The following is an 18912-nucleotide window of genomic DNA, read 5'->3' as shown; positions in this document are numbered from 1 at the left end:
AGTAATAAAAACTTATTATTAAATTTAGCTACTTTTTAGTAAAGTAGCACTCTCTTTACTTTTCTAAAACTTGCTTTAAGAGATAAAGATAACTAAGTTATGTTATAATCTACGCACACTTTTTAATTATATACAGCCTATTATAAGCGCATTTATAGACAAGTAGTAGTTACTGCTGTCTCTGTAGGCGTCTTGTCTACAAAGAAGGCGCTAGTCTTTATTAGCCCTACAGGTCTATGTCTGCTGTTTACATTAGAGTTATCTGCTATGTTATGTTTTATAACTATAAATATGTTATTTTTATTAGCATATATACTATTAGATTTTTTATCTTTACTTAATATTACTGTGCAGTATAATAATAGTAGCTAACCTAGTCTAGCACTTATAACTAAAAGCGCTTTTTCTTTATTTTTATTTATTAGAACTTTATTAACGTACTTTATAGGCAAGTTGCTTACACACCTAAGTTGCTTACTTTTGCTAAGACTCTACTACACTACTTTTTTTACACTAATGCATTTTTAATAACACTACTTAGACATGTTAAAAGAATATTAAATATAGCGTATACTTTAAGCTTTTAAATAAAATGTAACACTTTTTAAGTAACATGCTATAGCTATTTATAAAGTTTTTTAAAAAATAATAAGTAACTAACATACTAAATAACTTTTTTAAGCTAATTATATAGCTAACTTATAAAAGCTAAATAATAATAAAAAGTAGGTAATTATTTAGCATATACTTATACTAAATATGCAAAGATTTCTCTTTTAGCTAGCAGCTATAGCTAATATAGCTAATTTTTTACACGCTAAGTATAATATAAGCTATATTAGTATAAACTAGCTTAATATGTTTATTAAGTGTTACTTAAAGCTTAAAGTAAAGTTTAAGTATAACTATAACTATAAAAAAGCTTTTTATAAAATTTTTATAGTAATTTAAAGCTAGTTTAACTTTATAAAAAATATTAAAGCTAAGTATAGTATTTAAAATAATAACACATATAACTTTAATAAAATAAGGTTTATAATAGGCTAAATATTTACTAAAGTAGTTATTATAAGTTTAGAAAGATAAAGATAGCTAAAAGTAGTTTAGCTAAGTAACTAAAAGTAAATAATAGCTATTTAGAGCACTAATACTAAAAAGTAAGCTATGTTACTTTTTATTATTTTTTAAAGTAGTAACTACTTTTTAAACTAGTATAAAAAAATTTACTTTAAAATTAAGTTATTATAATTTTTAAGTATAGCTAAACTACTAATTAGCTTAGTCTAGACTAGTTAAAGCACTTTAATATGTATATAAAAAAGTGTACTATTAGTAGCTACTATTTACTAGTTATTAATAGCTATAAAAGCTATAACTTACTTTATTTTTAGTAATACTATAAAAATAATAAAATTATTACTATTTATATACTTTTTTACTTATTATACTTTTTATAGCTATTTAATGTAGGTTATTTTACTTTTTTAAAAAAAGTATATAAGTGCTAAGCTAAAAACTTTATATATAACTAAATTACTTATATTATAAAAATAAAGTTTTTACTATGCTTTAAAGTAGCTTATAATACTATAATTACTTTTAGTAATATTTAAAAAAAGTTTTAAAGTACTAAATTAGTTTTTTTTAACTTATAATAAGTTATAATAGGCTTTAATGTAAAGTTATACACTTTATTACTACTACTACTTATATATAATAAGCCCTAGTAGTTATAAACTTTAAGTAATACTTTAAAACTTAAGTTATAATTAATACTTATAAAAATAAAAATTTAAAAATATATAAATAGTTTACTAACTTTTATAGTTAAAGTGTTTAAAAAAGTTTTAAAAAAGTAGTAATAATTATATATAAGCTAGTATTAGTGTAATAGAAAATTAATAAGCTTTAAACAGCTAATAAAGCTACTATATAATATAAATTATATAAAAAAAAGTAGATTAAAGTAAAAAAAACTTTAATAATTTAAAAAAGCTTATACTTAATAGCTCTAAAAAAGTTTAAAGCGCGCAGTAATAAAAAAAAAGTAAAAAAGTAAGTGTAAGCTAAAGTAAGTAAGCTATTTTAAAGGCGCTATAAATAGTGTAATTAGACTAGGCATAATACATAAATGTATAAGTAAGAAGTAGAAGTAGTATCTAAATAATATTCTAGGCTATACTATACTATATAGTGCTAGAGTAGGTTGTTATAGGCTATAATAGAGTTTGTTAGGGTGGGGTCTTAGCAAAAGTAAGCAACTTAGGTGTGTGAGCAACTCGTCTGTGAAGTACGTTAGCATAAAATTAAGTAAAAGACTAATTGTTTAGAATAGTTGCTTATTTAGCCTTAGCGCTAAATTAATTCATGGATCTGATCTAGATCTAGGATAGCGCCACGTGATTCCGGATAATCGATTCGGACCGATTCCCGCCAGCACTGCACCGGCATCGGTCTGTCCTTCCTCCGTGGGGTTGGAGACCCGCATGTTCCTCTGGCCCAACCAGCGGTTGTAACAGCTTGTTAGAAGTTTATAGGCTAAATTATAAGCTCTTTGTAACGGCGCAGGCAAGACAATGGGTCCGAATGCGGTATGAATCCACTCAGAGGCATATGGGAGTGCGTGGGGACTCAGAGACCTGGGAATACCAATGACACCTATAGGCCTTGTACGTAGGATATCAGAAAACTACCGAGCTAGCTACGGGGGCGAGGTGCGACTAAATACATGCGGGAATAGGGGTAACTGCGGGGGACTGGGTCGAGTCATGGTCGGGGCCGATACGGGGACCCTTCGGATAGGATCCGAGCGACCCGAGATGGAACGATTCGTAGAATCGTTACACTCTTATACAAATTTAGTTAGCAGAAAGCAAAATTTACGGCGCCACTAAGACATTGCATGGATTAATGCACACAATAGACGCAGTAATTAATAACGTTAGGATTCTTGTTTGTTGTGATATATTGCCATTCTGAATATCATTTCTTCCTGCTTGATTGATGTGCCGTGAACAAATGCCGCCCTAGCTTGCCTCAGATCCTGATCAGGGCGGTATGAAACAGTTGAAAACTTGATTAATGATCAGAACTCTCCTCTGTTGTCCTCTGCAACCCGCTGAAGCATCACATTGCAGATTCTCCCCGTTTTCACCACATCCACCGGGAAGCATTTACAGTTGCCATTCGCTGTGGTCCAGGTGAACTGGACGTTACATCTTCCAGGCCGAGTCAGAAGAGTCTGATCCAGCGTCCCCGGTACTTATAATTTAGTAGCTGATGATTGCGCGTGTCTAGGGGCCGTGAAAAGCGGCTTGGCGAAGCTCCTGGACCCCAATTCCATGGGCAGCGAGTGATGAAGTAAATGTTGGAATCTGGGAGTGAGAGTGGAAGCGGACACCCTCTCGCTCGCCGCGAGTCTCCGAGCGAGAAGAAGGAAGTTACGAAGATAGGGAGAGGTTACGATTTCTCGAGGCGTCTGGTAATCTAGATGATCGTGTGCCCTGTTTCCGTGTAGGGAATGGCGCATGACCGCCCTGACGGCATCCATCCACCCACGCCGCGCTTCTCAGTGGCCGTCTGACGACGTGCTGCGACCATTCCTGCCATAGTTGCCTCTTCTCGACAACACTGAGGGGCACCTGTTGCACGCACAACTTTGCGTCTGCATGCTAATACTTCCCTTTATACTAGGCTTTTCAAGGGAACCTGCGATACAACATTCATGCTTATAGGACATGCCTCGATTTAAGTTATCGAGGCCCGCCAGTCTTGCGGACGCGTTCAACAGGGTTTCTCTTATCCTCACACTGGCTGTTGTGACTGCTACGTTGTACCGACACCACCTTCACAGTATGACAAACCTCCCTAGGGTGCTGGCTGCTTCATCCTCGCTGCTAACCGTGGTGTGTGTGCTAATAATACTACTTCAGACGCTGCAGACCCATACAAATGCGATGCCCTCATCAATCACGGCCAATGGCTCGACTCACCGGATCGCGAACCTGAACACAAACCCTTCACGAGCTGGCAGCCCCCAGGATGCATGCTTCACGAATACACGGCCGAGGAGGTTGCAAGTTGCAACGATGGGGGAAAGATACTTTTTGTGGGCGATACGGGGACCCGCCAGGTCTTCTGGGCCGCCGCGCGGAAGTTGGACAAGAACTGGGTCTTCAAGGAGCAGGCTCAACTCAACACCCATGGTGACATTGAATACTGCAAGGCTAGCGCCTGCCTTAAGTTTCTCTGGGACCCGTGGCTGAACACGTCTGCGCTCCACGATGAATTGAGGGTGTTCCGAGCACGTCAGGACCCAGAAGCAACTTCAGCTCCCAAATCCGTGCCAGGACTCAACATGGGCACGAGAAGATCCGTGGCCATTCTGATTGGGGGCGGGTTGTGGCACGCTCGACACATCCAAATTGGTTCGCTGAGGTTCTTCCAGGATTCGGTCAACAACATCACGGCTTCTGCATACTCGCCAGGGACAATGGCGAGTATACGCAACATCCCGATTTCCGGCAAGGAAGGTATTCACGATCAGATCTTCTTTGCGGCCGTACTAGAACCACAGTACGAAAAGCTCAGCCCATCTAGGCAATTGACTATTATCCCGGAGAAGATCAATGAGATGAACGACTACCTCGAGCAGCTCTCTCTCCACCAAGGTTTAAACGTGCTATGGAGCTATGCTGATATGACAAGAGGGATTCCAGAGACTTACGGCGAGAGTGGACTACACGTGATTGAGAATGTTGCTGGTAGAATGGCAGAAGTTCTCCTCAACCTCCGATGTAATGCTAAAGCTGCCTATCAAGACGGATACCCCTTCGACCGAACATGCTGTAGCAACTACAGGCCAACCAACTGGATTCAGCTTCTTGGGATACTGTTCGCTCTTGTGATATTACCGATTATTGCGATTAAGGCCGAGAGAGGCATGTCCTCAGCCACATCGAGAGTTCGTTTTGACAAGATAGTGCGCCAACGATCGTCATCACTGTCTGTCAACGTTACAGCGAGCATTCCTCTTGCATTTTTAACGCTCCTTCTCGCCGTCTGTTTCTGTTTCCTGACGGACAGGACTCAAATATTCGACAAAGTTCGCAAGCAATACACCGTGCTCGACTTTAGATATCTGATCACTCTTGCTGTAGTCAGCTGTCTTCTTACCATCCGAGGATCACCTTCATCCCTAGGCAGACGTCGGTCAGACTCTTTCCCAGGTTTAGAAGTCCAACAGGCCTTCCTCCCTCGAAGTCAATCCGAAGAGTTCAAAGGATGGATGCAAATGTACGTCCTAATTTACGGCTATACTGGAGCTTCTGGTGAATTGGACTTTTATCAAGTACTTCGTGTCTTCTTGGCACTTTACCTGTTTCTATCTGGGTATGGACACACAATGTACTTCCTGCAAAAGAGGGATTATTCGCTGCAAAGACTGGTTACTGTCTTGCTCCGAATGAATACGCTCGCGGTATTCCTCTCTTTCATGATGGCCAGACCTTATACGTCGTACTACTTCCCTCCCCTCGTTAGTTTCTGGTTCGTTGTTGTTTACGCAACCCTGAGAATAGCAAACAGTCGGAACGAGTCCTTACCCTTTATTATTGGAAAAGTAATAACCTCGGCCCTATTCACCTCGGTATTCATCCATTTGAAGGGGATTCTCGAACTCATTTCCTTCGGTCTCGACATCGCCTGTCGAGCGAATTTGAATGTAGACGAGTGGAGATTTCAGCTTGGAACCGACAAGTATATCGTTTACGTTGGCATGCTGGCTGCCATTTTCTACATACGGATCTCGACCATCTTAAACACGCCCTATCCTCGTCAGAGCACGTTTGGTCAGACCCTGACTAGGTCTTTTCCGCTTATCCGCTTCCTCGCTCTGTTTCTGTCTATCATCACCATTCCAATCTTCTGGATCCTTACACGTCGATCCCACGACAAGGCTGACTACAATTGGTGGATGCCGACCATTTCTTGGCTTCCTGTGTTGTCTTTCGTGGTCCTACGAAATGCCACCAGATTCCTAAGGAACTACTATTGCGCAGCTTTTTCATGGCTTGGACGGATATCACTGGAGACATATCTCCTCTCCCAGCATATCTGGATGGCTGGTGATGGGCACGGGATTCTTCGCAGCGGACTCTTCAAAGGCGATGGAACGATTAAGAATGACCGATGGCGAGACCTAGCGCTCCTCACACCGATATATATTTGGCTGGCCTGGAGGGTTTATGCTGCAACTGCAACTATCACAGCCTGGGTCATGATGGCTGGTGAGGAAGGATTGCGTCCACAGGATGCTGCGAAGGCCACTCATGTTCGAGCGGGGAGTGCGCTCGCGTTTCTGGGTTATGACAATGCGCTTCCAAGCCCGAATACGCAAGGAGACATGAAGGCGGGGATGGAGAAGAAGACAGGCAAGTATGACACGCCACCGGATTTGAGGAGGAGGCTGGTGCCCATCGGGGTAGTGCTGTGGATCGCCAATCTTGTGGGTTGATGCCCTGGAACTGCGAGAGGACGAATACTGATGTCTTGTAGTTGTACATATGATGTTTCGTGATGGTCGCAGCATTTTGATATTGCATTTACCGGCGGGTTCAAGACTACGTTGGTGGTGATTTGCTTCTTGAGGAAATTATGTCCTTGCGTCGCATTGGGCTGCGTGACTCAGCGTCAGAATAGTTAACGTGTTTTATTTATCTCAGCTAGCTCAGACGGCATGCCAAGAAGACACTAGTACACAAATAGTATAGATACTTTCAGACCCCTGCTGGGGCTTCTTCCTTCTTGGCTGCTGTCTGAGGGACTTTGGTGCAGCGCGACGTGTGCAAAGCTTTGTCTATTAACTTACTAGAAACTCTTATACAAGATACTATTACACATAGCTTATTATAGCGCCTATAATTAAAATTAATTACTTAAAGAGTATATATAATCTACTTTAAACTATTTTTAAATAAATTTCTAACATTCTAACTATAAAAATTATAGGCTTAGCATTGTACATGTTCTAACGCGCAACTATTCTTCTTAACCCTGTCCTTTACTAGTCTATCTACTTGTGTTTAACTATTAATAACAGCTAAGATTAACTAACTCACCTTAATTTAGCCTCTAGAACACGCTCTCTGTCTTAAATAAGGCATGCTAGGTTTAAAGGCTGCTGCATAGATTTAAAACAGTAACACATAGTACAAGCAGAATAGTCCTAATCTATAATTAAGTTATTTAGTAGATGCATAAGTGTTGCCTAGTTTAGTAAATTACAGTAAAAAGCGCGCTTATTATAATTAAATATTACTTATTAAGTGTTACTAGGCACCTTGTTAACAAGACCCTAAGTTCTTTACTAGAACACTAGAGAGCGCTATACTAACAAGAATCTAAGCTGTATAAGAAGAGATTACGCATATTTTTTTATTTAATAAAGATAATAATATCTTTATAACTATCTATATAGTTATAGTTTAATGTTAAAAACTATGTAGTATTAGCTTATAAAAGCCTTTTATTTAAAATACTCTTTTCTTTTTACTTAGTAAAAGGGAACTACATACTAAGTAGGTCTATGTTGTCTAACGCCTTGTCTTTAGTTTAGGCAATATAATTCTAGTTGCAAAGACTAGGTTTAGTAAGAGTATTACACTGCATGTGTATTTAGTAATAATAAGGTATATAATACTTTAGATTATCCTATTATTAAAGCTTAAAAAAAAGTAAAAAAAAAAAATTATAAAATATTCTAAAGCTTATTTATGCTTTATTACTATAAAAATAAAGAATTTTAATTCTAAACTCTTTAGTAAGATCTTTAAAAAACATTATACATATATTTTTTTTAGCTTTAAGTAGGTAATCTTTTTAGTATTTTATTATCTTTTTTTTATAGGCAGCTTTATAAACTAAGTCTAACTAGTTATAATTAATAAGTGCTATGTTATTTAGCAGTAGTGTAAATTTTAAACAGCATATATCTAGTTTTATAAGCTTTATTAGATAATATATTTTACAACTCTTTTCTTTACATGTACAGCAACTTTAGATGCTGCAACTAAGGCCTAGCTTTTTAAAAGTAGATGTTTTTAAGCGCTAGCAACTAGTAACAATAACACTTCTATGCAGCTAAGAATTATACGCACCTCTGTTAATAGGCTAGAGATTGCTATTAGAATTGTCTTAATTTTAACTAGCTGCTAGACGTTATATAACTAGCTTTTAAACTATATAGATGTAGGAATTAATGTAGAAATATTATAAATTATTTTCTTATGCATCTTAAAAATAATTATATTTTTAAATAAAAAAAATAAAATTACTACTTTAGCTTAGCTTTTTTAAAGTTAACTTCTAAAAAAAAGCTGTCTACTTATAGATATTTAATTAGTGTTAGTAGTATATATAAAGCATATGTTAAAGTTTAACTAAGCTTAAATATATGCTAATTTCTTAAAGAACAAGTTTTTAATCTAAGTTGCTATTACTACAACTGCGCTTAGAATAGGTATAAATCTGTCTAATGTCTAGCGTGTTTATTAGTAGTTAATTTTAATTATAGATAATATTAGAGACTTAATCTAGCAGTTTAGTTATAGAGTAAGAAGACCTAAATAACATGTAACTACTATACTATTTATTCTATATTATGCCTTTAACTACTTTAGAAGAGGGCTAGTAAACTGCTTTAAATTAAAGTAGTTATAAAGTTAGTAAGCTAGTAAAAAAAAAAAGTTAATATAAAATAAGTTAGTGTTTATTATTTACACTTTATACTATGTCTACTATGTTAGACTTGTCTAAGGGCAATTACTCTAACTATACTAGTACACTAGTAGGGACAGCAACAAACTAGGCAAGGTAGGGAATATTAGCTAGTTAAGATGTGTAGGAGTAAGTCTAGTTAGCTTATTATAAACTACTAAGCATATTAATAGTGCTAGAATAGTTAAAAGTAGAGCTTTAGTTACATAAAAGTATCTGCTCTAAGTAGTTAAATTTAATTATGTTAAAGTGCTACTAAAAGTTTATTTTTTAGTATTTTTAGAATAAGCTTATAATTCTGTTAACTTAAAGTCTACTTTTACTACTAGAAAGGTGCTATACTAGCTGCAATTTATTCTTAGTTAAAAATACCTAGAAGCTAAGTCTAGTTGCGCAGCTAACTACGCCTTTACTAAAGGCTAAGGCTAGAGTTACCCTTAAGTAAATTTAAGTTAAATGTAGTAAAGTAGCACTTTCTATTTACATTAATAATAAGAATACATTATAAGGGCCTAGTTTTTTTATATTTATAGTTAATAAAGTCTTTATCTTACTACTTAAATCTATTTTTATACTAGTTAAGTTTTAATAAAAACTAGCCTATAAAGTTAGAAAAGCTTAAAATGCTGTAAAGTTTAGTATAGCATTTACTTAGAAACACTTTCTTAATACTAGTGTTCTACTACAGTAGTAATATTTTAACATATATAGGCTAGGCTTCTACACCTTTTTTTATAGTATTATAGATAGTGTTTGTGTGCTTTATTAGCAATAGTTCCCTAAGTAACATATAAAAAAAAGTAATAAAGACTTATTATTAAATTTAACTACTTTTTTAGTAGAGCAGCACTTTTTCTACTCTTCTAAGACTTGCCTTAAGGGATAAAAATAACTAAGTTGTGTTATAGGCTGTGTGCGCTTTCTAATTATGTGCGGCCTATTATAAGCGCATTTATAGGCAAGCAGTAGTTACTGCTGTCTCTGTAGGCGTCTTGTCTGCAGAGGAGGCGCCTGTCTCTATTAGCCCTACAGGTCTATGTCTGCTGTCTATATTAGAGTTGTCTGCTATGTTATGTTTTATAACTGTAGATATATTATTTTTATTAGCATATATACTATTAGATCCTTTGTCTTTACTTAATATTACTATGCAGTATAATAATAGTAGCTAACCTAGTCTAGCACTTATAACTAAAAGCGCCTTTTTTTTATTTTTATTTATTAAAACTTTATTAAGTATATAAGTGTTATTTAATATTACTTTCTTAGCTATAAATATATAGTTGTGTAAAGTCTAATTTAATAGTATATTATAAAAGCAGCGTAGGTCTTAGCTTGCTAAAAGTAGAGTTAGAGAAGAACTAGTGCAGCTATATTAGACAAGAGATTATAGTAATAGTAGAGTATAAAGAAGTGTATTACTAACTTTAAAGGCACAGCGTTTAGAGCTATTTTAGTAGTTATTTTAAAAAAAAAGGTAATAAAAGTTATTATACAGGTTATAAAGCTTGTCTAGGCGCACTAGAAGCAGGTTAGCTAGCGCTAGAAGTAATAGATAGTATAGGTTAGTTTTAATTTAAAACATAATATAGTTTATTATTTAAAGTAAAAGAAAGTAGTAGAAGTAATTAAGTATAGTAATTTAATTAGTAAGTTTTACTAAGTAACTTACACTATAAAAAAGGTTAGCAGCAGAGAGTGTAAGAGAATAGAGGATAGTTAAGCGCGCTAGTCTTAGTATTTTATAGTAAGGGCTGCGACCTTTCTAGATTAGGCAGTCTATAATATTAAGCGCGTATGTTGCAGCTAATATCTATCCTTGCATTTATAATTACACTTATTATTATAACTTTACGCGCAGTTTTTATTATAATTATAGCTTTTTTTACTTTATTTATTTTTTTAAGCTAATTTTTTTTTTATAGTTACATTTATATTTACTTTTATAACTACTACCTTTTTTATAAGTGTTGCTGCGCTTATAACTTTATTTATAACTATAGATATAGCTATAGTTATAATATTTACTTTATTTACTTTTTTTAAGCTAATTTTATTTTTCTTTTACTTATTTAAAGTGCTCTGTAACTTATATTATCTTAACATAAATTACGCCTACTAATTAAGCTAGCACCTGCTATACACATAACAGTAACTGCTTCTAACAGCTAGCGTTTTGCAGCATATAAAGGCAGGCTGTTTCTCCACCTTCTGCTCTTCTTTACTCTTAGCATTACCTCTAGCACTAACCTTCTGCGCTTTATTTTTAGCATTAACTTACTTAATAGCTTTTTACTTTTTACTTTTTACTTTTTACTATTTACTTTTTACTTTTTTATTTAATAGTAAGCTACTATACATAATTTATACATATTTAAAACTAATAAAGTAAAGTAAATAAGATATTAACTTACTTTTTAACTTTACTTTTTACTTTCTTAAGCTATTTATCTTAACTACTATCTACCTTACGCGCGCTAGCTATAACTATAGTTTACTATAAAAATGTCTATAAAGTTTGCAAGAAGTACTAGCTACTTATTAGTAAAGTAGACCTTACTAGCATGCTATAAGCCTATAATACCTTTACTGCGCTAGTAATAGCCTACCTAAGAGCTAATAAGAACATGCTTAACTTTAGCACTAGCGCTAGAAAAGCTATTATTACTATAAAGCTTATAGTAGGCAATAGCGTCTGTGTAGGTGTAGACATAGTATAGGGCTTTCTTAACATTAACGTCTCTGCCTGCCTTGCACGCAAAAAGCTCACGCGCGCTCTAGCTAGCTAGGACAACTAGAAGGTGTTCCTTCTTAAAGCTAGTGTTACATAGGGAGACCTTCTAAACCTTGTTATAGTGTGTGTTAGCTGCCTTATTAAGTTTAACATTATATTTACTGTTTACCTTTTTAACACTATTACGCCTGCTTATTATTAATAAGCCCTCTAGACCTAGAAGAAGATGCTAGCGCCTAGCAGCTGCTTTATTTTTACTATGTCCCTCTACTTTTTTTATAATCTTGCTACATAGTTTAAACCTAACACTACTAAGGCCCTTAGATGTGTTTTTATTATTAAGTATAATTTAAAAAATTTACTTTAGCTACTTACTAAAAAAAAGCTAGTAGCTTAACTTAAAGTTATTATTACTACTTAGATCTTACTAAACTTTATCTAAGCTAAAAGGTATAAGTAAGTAGAAAACATAGCTATAATAGTTTAAATATATGTTAAGTAATATAGTAACATTAGTAAAAGTAATATATTTAGTTTAAAGCACACACTTTTATCTCTGCTGCTTAAGTAATTACACTAGATAAGCGCTTAACAGCTCTAGGCCTAGGGGGCTGCACACAAAATAAGTAAGCTTTAATGCTGCAGTCGCCTCTACTAGGCTATAGTAGAGGCTAAGGATCCCAACATTGCCCTCCTCTAGGGCTCTAGGCGGCTCTGTGCGCTTGTGGAGGGCCTACAGACTATAGCAGCTAGTCTTGTAAGTTAGTTCCTCTAGAAGATGTTGCCTTTTATCTTATTCTATGCAGATTATGCCTAGGCTAGTGTCCTTATTAAGCTGCAGCGTAGGTAAATAGACTAGTTTAAAGGTAAAAGTAGTTAGCTTAGGTTAGGTTTCTTATAGTAGTTCCTATATACATAGACTTCTATAAAGCTATATAATAGCATTACATAGCTAGAATAAATAGATAAATTAGACTAACTTATAAGTACACTATACACCTTTAATATTATGTAACTAAGATAGCTATAACATGTCTACATTAGACTAGTTAGTATCTCTAGGGTCTAAAGGCGCATAGAAGATATTATTAACTGCTTTAGTATATACAGCAGCGCAGACAAACTTAGCCTTGTTAGGGTTAATTAACTTTAAGTTAATAATAATAAGACTTAGTAAAATACTTTAAGCTAGTTAAATAATATTTTAGTTAAATTTTATAACTTTTTTATTAAGCTTATTAAGACTTATTTAAATAATATTAAGACTTATTACTACTACATTATACTAAGCATTAAATAAGTAAAAATATATTCTTTTTTTTAAAGCTAACTTGCTAGTGTAAAAACCTTTTAAGTAATAAACTAATAAGTATAATTATTTTTTAACTTCTTACTAAAACTATGCTCTAGGCTAGCTTAAAGATAGGTAGTATATCTACTAGTTAGTGCTAGGCAGTTAAATATTAAGTTTACATTATGTGTTCTATTCTTTAGGTTCTATATATCTAGCTTATATGTATAGTTTACATGCTTAAGTGTAAAGTTAATAGCTTTAAATATATTTTCTTACCTAGCAATATTTACTAGACTAGAGGCTAGAATAGCACGCTAAAGTTCTAGGTTAAACACCTTATCTGTAAGAAGCTACTGTAGGTGTAGCATCTTAAACTATAGCGCTATTAGTTACTGCTATAAAACAAGATAATTAATAAATTAACTATTTAGTAAATTAGGCTAATATTACTAAACTTAATAGCGCGCTTAAGTGTAAGAAATACCTTAATTTCTTAAAAGTATTAATAAAGTGTTGTAAAATTACTAGTAATAAAAGCACTGCCCTTTTAAGCCTAGTATGTAAAGATGCTTAGCTAGATACTATTAAAAACCTCTTTATACTGCACTAGTGTAAGATAATAGATAGCATTATTAACTAGGCCTAGTAATTTCTTATAAGTAGATGTGTTAAAGTTGCTAATTATTTTAGTAAAATAACCTTAATAAGCTATTTTAGTATAGAAAAAGAAAAAAATCTAAGTATTCTAACTTAACTAAATAAGTAAAGTAACTAAATAATACTTAATATTATTATAGTTAATACTAGTTTGCTTTTAGTAAGTAATATTATAAAGTATATTTAAAAAAAACTTAACGCTATTAGAACTGCTTTAATAAGTTCTAATAATTATATAAGTTAAAGCCTAGAGAATATAGAAATATGTAGGAGAGCTAACTATCTAGTTGCAGTAATTATATAGACAGCAAGCAAGCTACTACTTATAATAGACACTTTAAATATGCTCTACTGTTTTCTAATTACCTTATATTAGCTAGAGATAATTAAAAAATATAGTAAAAGTATTAAATAAAAAGTTTTTACTTAGCCTAAACTACTTAATTTAGATGTTGTTATAAACTTTATATGTTCTTTTAATAGTACTTTTATTATAAAAGATAGCACTAAGGTTTTAGACCTAACTAACTAGCTGTAGTAGAAAAACATTAACTAACAGCATACTTAGAAGGGCTGTAGCATGTAAATTAAACATTAACTATATAGCAGCTCTATGCACAAAACTTACTACACTTAAAAGATAATAATATATAATCTTTTTTAATATTAAATCTTGTTTTATACTAGGGGCCTAGTATATAGATTCTACTTAAAGGGGAATAGTATAGTTAAGCATGCTCTGTTAAAGACTGCCTTCTAGTAGCTACAGGCACTTAACAGCAAGAGCAGTTATAAGATTACACATAATCTATGTTAGCACACCTAAAGCATAATTACAGGTTTAGTCTAGATAGTTAAAATTATTATAGATAATAACAAGCTAAGAGTTTTAAGCTATAGTTATTACTATTCTAGTAAACTTTTTAGCGCTAGAATTAAAAAAAGATGTTAAAGAACATACCTACTAAACTCTTAACTATTCTATAATATGTCTAATTTCTTTATTAATAATCTTATAAAAGTTATATAAGCTAAGACTAGATATAACTTTAATAACACACCTTTTTATATTACTACTATAAAGATAATGTCTAAGTATTTTTAAAAAATAATTTAATTACTTTCTAGCACGCTTTTACATAATAATAAAAGTAATTAAGTAGAGAGTAAAATTAGTTAACACTTTTTTTGCCTTATAACTAAACTAAGTACTTTAATAGTTTTGTATTAGATTCTAAAGTAATAAAGACTACTTTAGTGCAGTAACTATAATCTAGCTATTAAAATTACTAATATTAAAGCTACTTATTTTTACCTTAGTCTTAATATTATACTTTGCAAAAAAAGAGTGTGCTACTAATAAGTTAAGTTTATATAATAGCTTCTTAATATTAACTATATTCTTAGATGCATATTAATCTCTTAAGAGTATCCTTAAACTATATAGTTATTTTAAAGCTACATAAATATGCAATATGCAGGTGGCAGATAGATAGGTATATAGGACTAAATTAACATAGAAGGCGTGTAAAAAGTTACTAATACTAAAATTAAGCTATCTTAGAAGCTAAAGTACTTTTATAAGTTTATCTGCCTAAGATGTAGAGGGCTAGTAAGTAGTTAGTAGGTGTGTGTTAGACAAAGGATTAGAAAAGTTAGGCAGCAGAGAAGACAATAAGAGCATAAAAAGCAGTAAGGATAACTCTATAGTATACTGCAGATTAAAATGCTAGAAGGTAGAAAAGCCTTAAAATAATGTTATTAAAATAAAAGATATAATAAAGCTAGTAAAGTAAGTAAGTAGTAAGTGTTAAGTAAAAAGATAATAATAAATAACATGTTTTTACACATAAAAGCTAAAATTTTCCTGTTAAAGTAAGATTAATTATAGGTATAGTACTAATAATAGTATAAAGAAAGTAAGAGAGTTGTAGCTACCTAAAAGAGGCTAAAAATTATTAAGAAGTTAATTTTCTAGCTATAGTTAAAAGAATTAAAAGCGTTGCGCTTACACAGGCGCACTAAAGTCTCTTAGACAGGAGGAGCTTTAAAAAAATTATAGCTTTTAATTAGTTTAGAAAAAACTTAGCAGACTGTAAAAAAACAGCTTTACTTTAAGGAGTATAGTGTGGCGCTAATCAAAGCCTCGACTGTCTAAGCTCGCTGAGATAATGTTTTATCAGTAAGCTGCGCACATTAGGAAGCTGCGCACCCCACCAAGCCGCGCGAAACCGCGTCCACACCTTTAACTATAGCTTAACAACTCCAAACTTAATCTCTAGTTAAAGAAGGCAGGCTTTAGCTTACTCTTGTCTTAATTAAGCCTAACCCTTGTCTATTAATTTGTGCAGCTGCTGCAGCCTATAACGTACTAGAATCCACCCTCTAAACGCGCCTCTGTAGTATCCTCTTAAAACATAAGATAATCTTAGTTAACTGTAAGCTATCTTCTAGCTAGCACAGCAGAAGAATATATATAGTGTAACAGCACAGGCAAGACAATGGGTCCGAATGCGGTAGGAATCCACTCAGAGGCATATGGGAGTGCGTAGGGACTTAATAACCTGGGGATCTTATTAACACCTATAGGCCTTGTACAAAGGATATTAGAAAACTACTAAGCTAGCTAAGGGGAGAGGTGCAACTAAATACTTAGGGGGAATAGAGGTAACTATAGAGGACAGGGTTAAGTTATAGTTAGGGCTAATACAGGGACCCTTTAGATAGGTTCTAAGCAGCCTAAAATAGAACAATTTATAAGAATTGTTACAGTACCCCCCCTCTATAGGCTAATAGTCTTTATTTATAGTGTTTAGAAAGTATTTAGAACTGCTTTAAAACTAATTTAGATAGAATATAATAAGTACAACTATTTTAACTAAAATTTTCTATTACTAAAAAATAGACTAAAAACCTAATACTAATATAATGCCTTTATTATAATGTTTTTTGTTTAGTAGTAACTAGCAGTGTAGTTGTTATTAATATAGCAAATTTATTATTTATAGTAATAAGTGTTTGCTTGCCTTACTTATATAGTTTAGTTACTGTTGTTAGTTTCTTTTTTAGCTATTATCTAAATCTCTACTTTGTAGGTATTATTGTGCACCTAACATCCTATAGCTTAGTCTGCTAACTAATTATAGCATTAAAGAAAATTACTATGCTGCTCTGCCCCTTTTCTAAAGCCTCTTTAAAGGCGTTTTAAGTTATCTGCTTTTAAGCTGCCTACGCCCTTACTTGCAGCCTTTAGGTTAAGTTTTCTTATTAGTCTTTTAAATTAAAGAAATATAAATATTACACTTTATATAATAAAAAATGTAACTTTATATAAATATAGTTTAATACTGCTAGGGTATAGTTTACTAACACGCGTGTAAGTCTTTTTATATTATAAAAAGGAATTTCTAGTCCTTTAAGGCTATTTTAAGCTATAGGCAGCAGCCTAAAACATAAAGAGTAAAAAAAATAAAAAGGGGGCCTTTAAAGCTATTTTAAAGTTTGCTTAGAACCTAGTGTAGGTAGTGTAAGTTATAAAGAGCTAAAAGGCTAGGCTTTCTATAGCTAGTGTCTAGGTAGCCTTGTTTTACTAAAACATTAAGCTGCTTTATAGGTTTTAGCTTTAGAGGCTTTAGTGTCTAACTTTTAGGCAGACATTACAGCACTCTTAGGCAGCTAAGAATAAGGCAGAGGGGGTTTAAAAAGAGTCTAAAGGGGAGGAAGAAGAGAAAAGAGAAGAGAAAGAAAAGTAAAAAAGAAAAAAAAGAAGAGTCTAAAGGTGTCTAATAGCTTGCTATTAGACCTTTATAGCGCTATGTCTGTAGAGTTGTAATACTATTATGTATAACTATAAATTAACTTTTTACTTTTATACTTTATTATTTGCTAAGTAATCTATGCCTTTTATACTAGCTTTAAAAGCCTTAATTTACTTATATAAGGCCTTTAAAAGTTCTAGTTAATTTAGATGCTTATTATAAAAGGCCTTTAGTTTATAAAAAGAACTTATAAAATTTAAAGCCTTATACTAAACTAAATTAAAGTTGTGTTCTACTTATTTTACCTAGTACTTAAGTGTTTTTTAGTAAAGCTTACTAGTAAGTATTTTTTTTACTTTTTACTTTTTTACTTTATTAATAGTAATTTTAGGGGGTTTTAGAGGTTTTTGTTTTAAAAGTAGATTCTAGAGGTCTTTATAAAGTATATTTAGTGTAAAAACATTATGTATCTTTAACTTTAAAAGTAGCTTTAAGTAGTATAAGTTTCTAACTTATTTAAGTACTTTAAAGAGGCCTTTTTATTATTTAAATAGTTTTTAGCTAGGTTTTTAAATAGCTAGGTTCTTAGTGTCTAGGTAGACTATGTTGCTAACCTTTTAGTTAACTAGCTAGCAGTAGCAGTTAACTATAGTTTGCATCTAATCCTAGGCCTTCTCTATATAGGACTTAGCTAATGCCTAGGCTGCGTGCATGTAGGTTGCTAATGCTAGGGCATTTTTATAATTTAGCTTGTCTGTAGCTATAATAGGTTCTATAAAATGTTTTTAGTCTTAGCTTTAACATAGTTTAGAGCTATATAAGACTTAATATAAAAACATTTTAATTATTATATAAAGTAAAGTTATTTAAGCCTAGTTAATTAAGAGTAGTAAAGAACTCTAGTTATTTTAGTAAAAAAATATAAAAGGCCTTATTCTTTAATTAATATACTTATTTATAATCTTTATTTAGCTATCTATTTTTTTATAATAGGCAGTAAAAAGCTTAACTTTTATGCCTAAAATTTAACAAAATTTAAACTAGAAACTAGATATAAACTAAGGTCTTTAGTTAGAGATAATAGTTTTAAGTGTGTAGCTAAAATAGTATACTTATTAAATAAATAAGGTAGCTATTCTTTAGGTGTTAATTATTTTATAGCAGAGAATAGAAATAGCTTATTTAAACATGTAATTAATGATAACTATAATCTAGTTATAACTAGACTTGTCTTTAAAAAAATCCTTAAAGTTAATACACAAGTGCTGCATTAGTTAATTAAGGATTAAAAAAGAGTAGATAAACTTTAGAGTTTAGGCTTATTTTAGATAAGCTTTATAACAGAGAAGGTAATTTTATACATATTATTTATAAGTAGCTTTTATACCTTTCTAGTAGTACTTTTAGAACAGTAATTAATAGGTCTTAGTAGCACTAGGGTGTGCTAAAGATACTTAATTATAGACTTTTTAGATAAGTTAGGTACACAGCAGCAAGTCTGCTAGAACACATAAATAGTTAGCATAAAAAAGTAGTCTATTTCTTATCTAATAATAGTAGAGTAAAAGTTTTTACTTTTATATAAAAAAGGCTTAATTTTTTTAAAGTAATATGTTAATTAATTTTAAAGTAATATGTTAATTAATTTTAAAGTAATATGTTAATTAATTTTAAAGTAATATGTTAATTAATTT

The 18912-nt window shown here is 32.3% G+C and overlaps 1 protein-coding gene across 1 annotated transcript; it reads left to right on the top strand.

Moving 5' to 3' along the window:
• Positions 1-3737: 3737 nt before the first annotated feature.
• On the top strand, positions 3738-6749 carry BDR25DRAFT_263300 (Cas1p-domain-containing protein; the record flags this gene model as incomplete). Its single annotated transcript, XM_033686812.1, has 3 exons — positions 3738-3852; positions 3933-6505; positions 6556-6749. 3 exons carry the CDS (start codon positions 3738-3740, stop codon positions 6565-6567), a joined length of 2700 nt encoding a protein of 899 aa, XP_033546717.1. The 3' UTR covers positions 6568-6749.
• Between the last annotated feature and the right edge of the window lie 12163 nt (positions 6750-18912).

The sequence above is a fragment of the Lindgomyces ingoldianus genome (assembly GCF_010093535.1).
Source record: "Lindgomyces ingoldianus strain ATCC 200398 unplaced genomic scaffold BDR25scaffold_19, whole genome shotgun sequence".
Classification (NCBI taxonomy): Eukaryota; Fungi; Ascomycota; class Dothideomycetes; order Pleosporales; family Lindgomycetaceae; genus Lindgomyces; species Lindgomyces ingoldianus.
The sequence above is the reverse complement of the archived record's forward strand: the minus strand, read 5'-3'. Positions and strand labels throughout refer to the sequence as shown.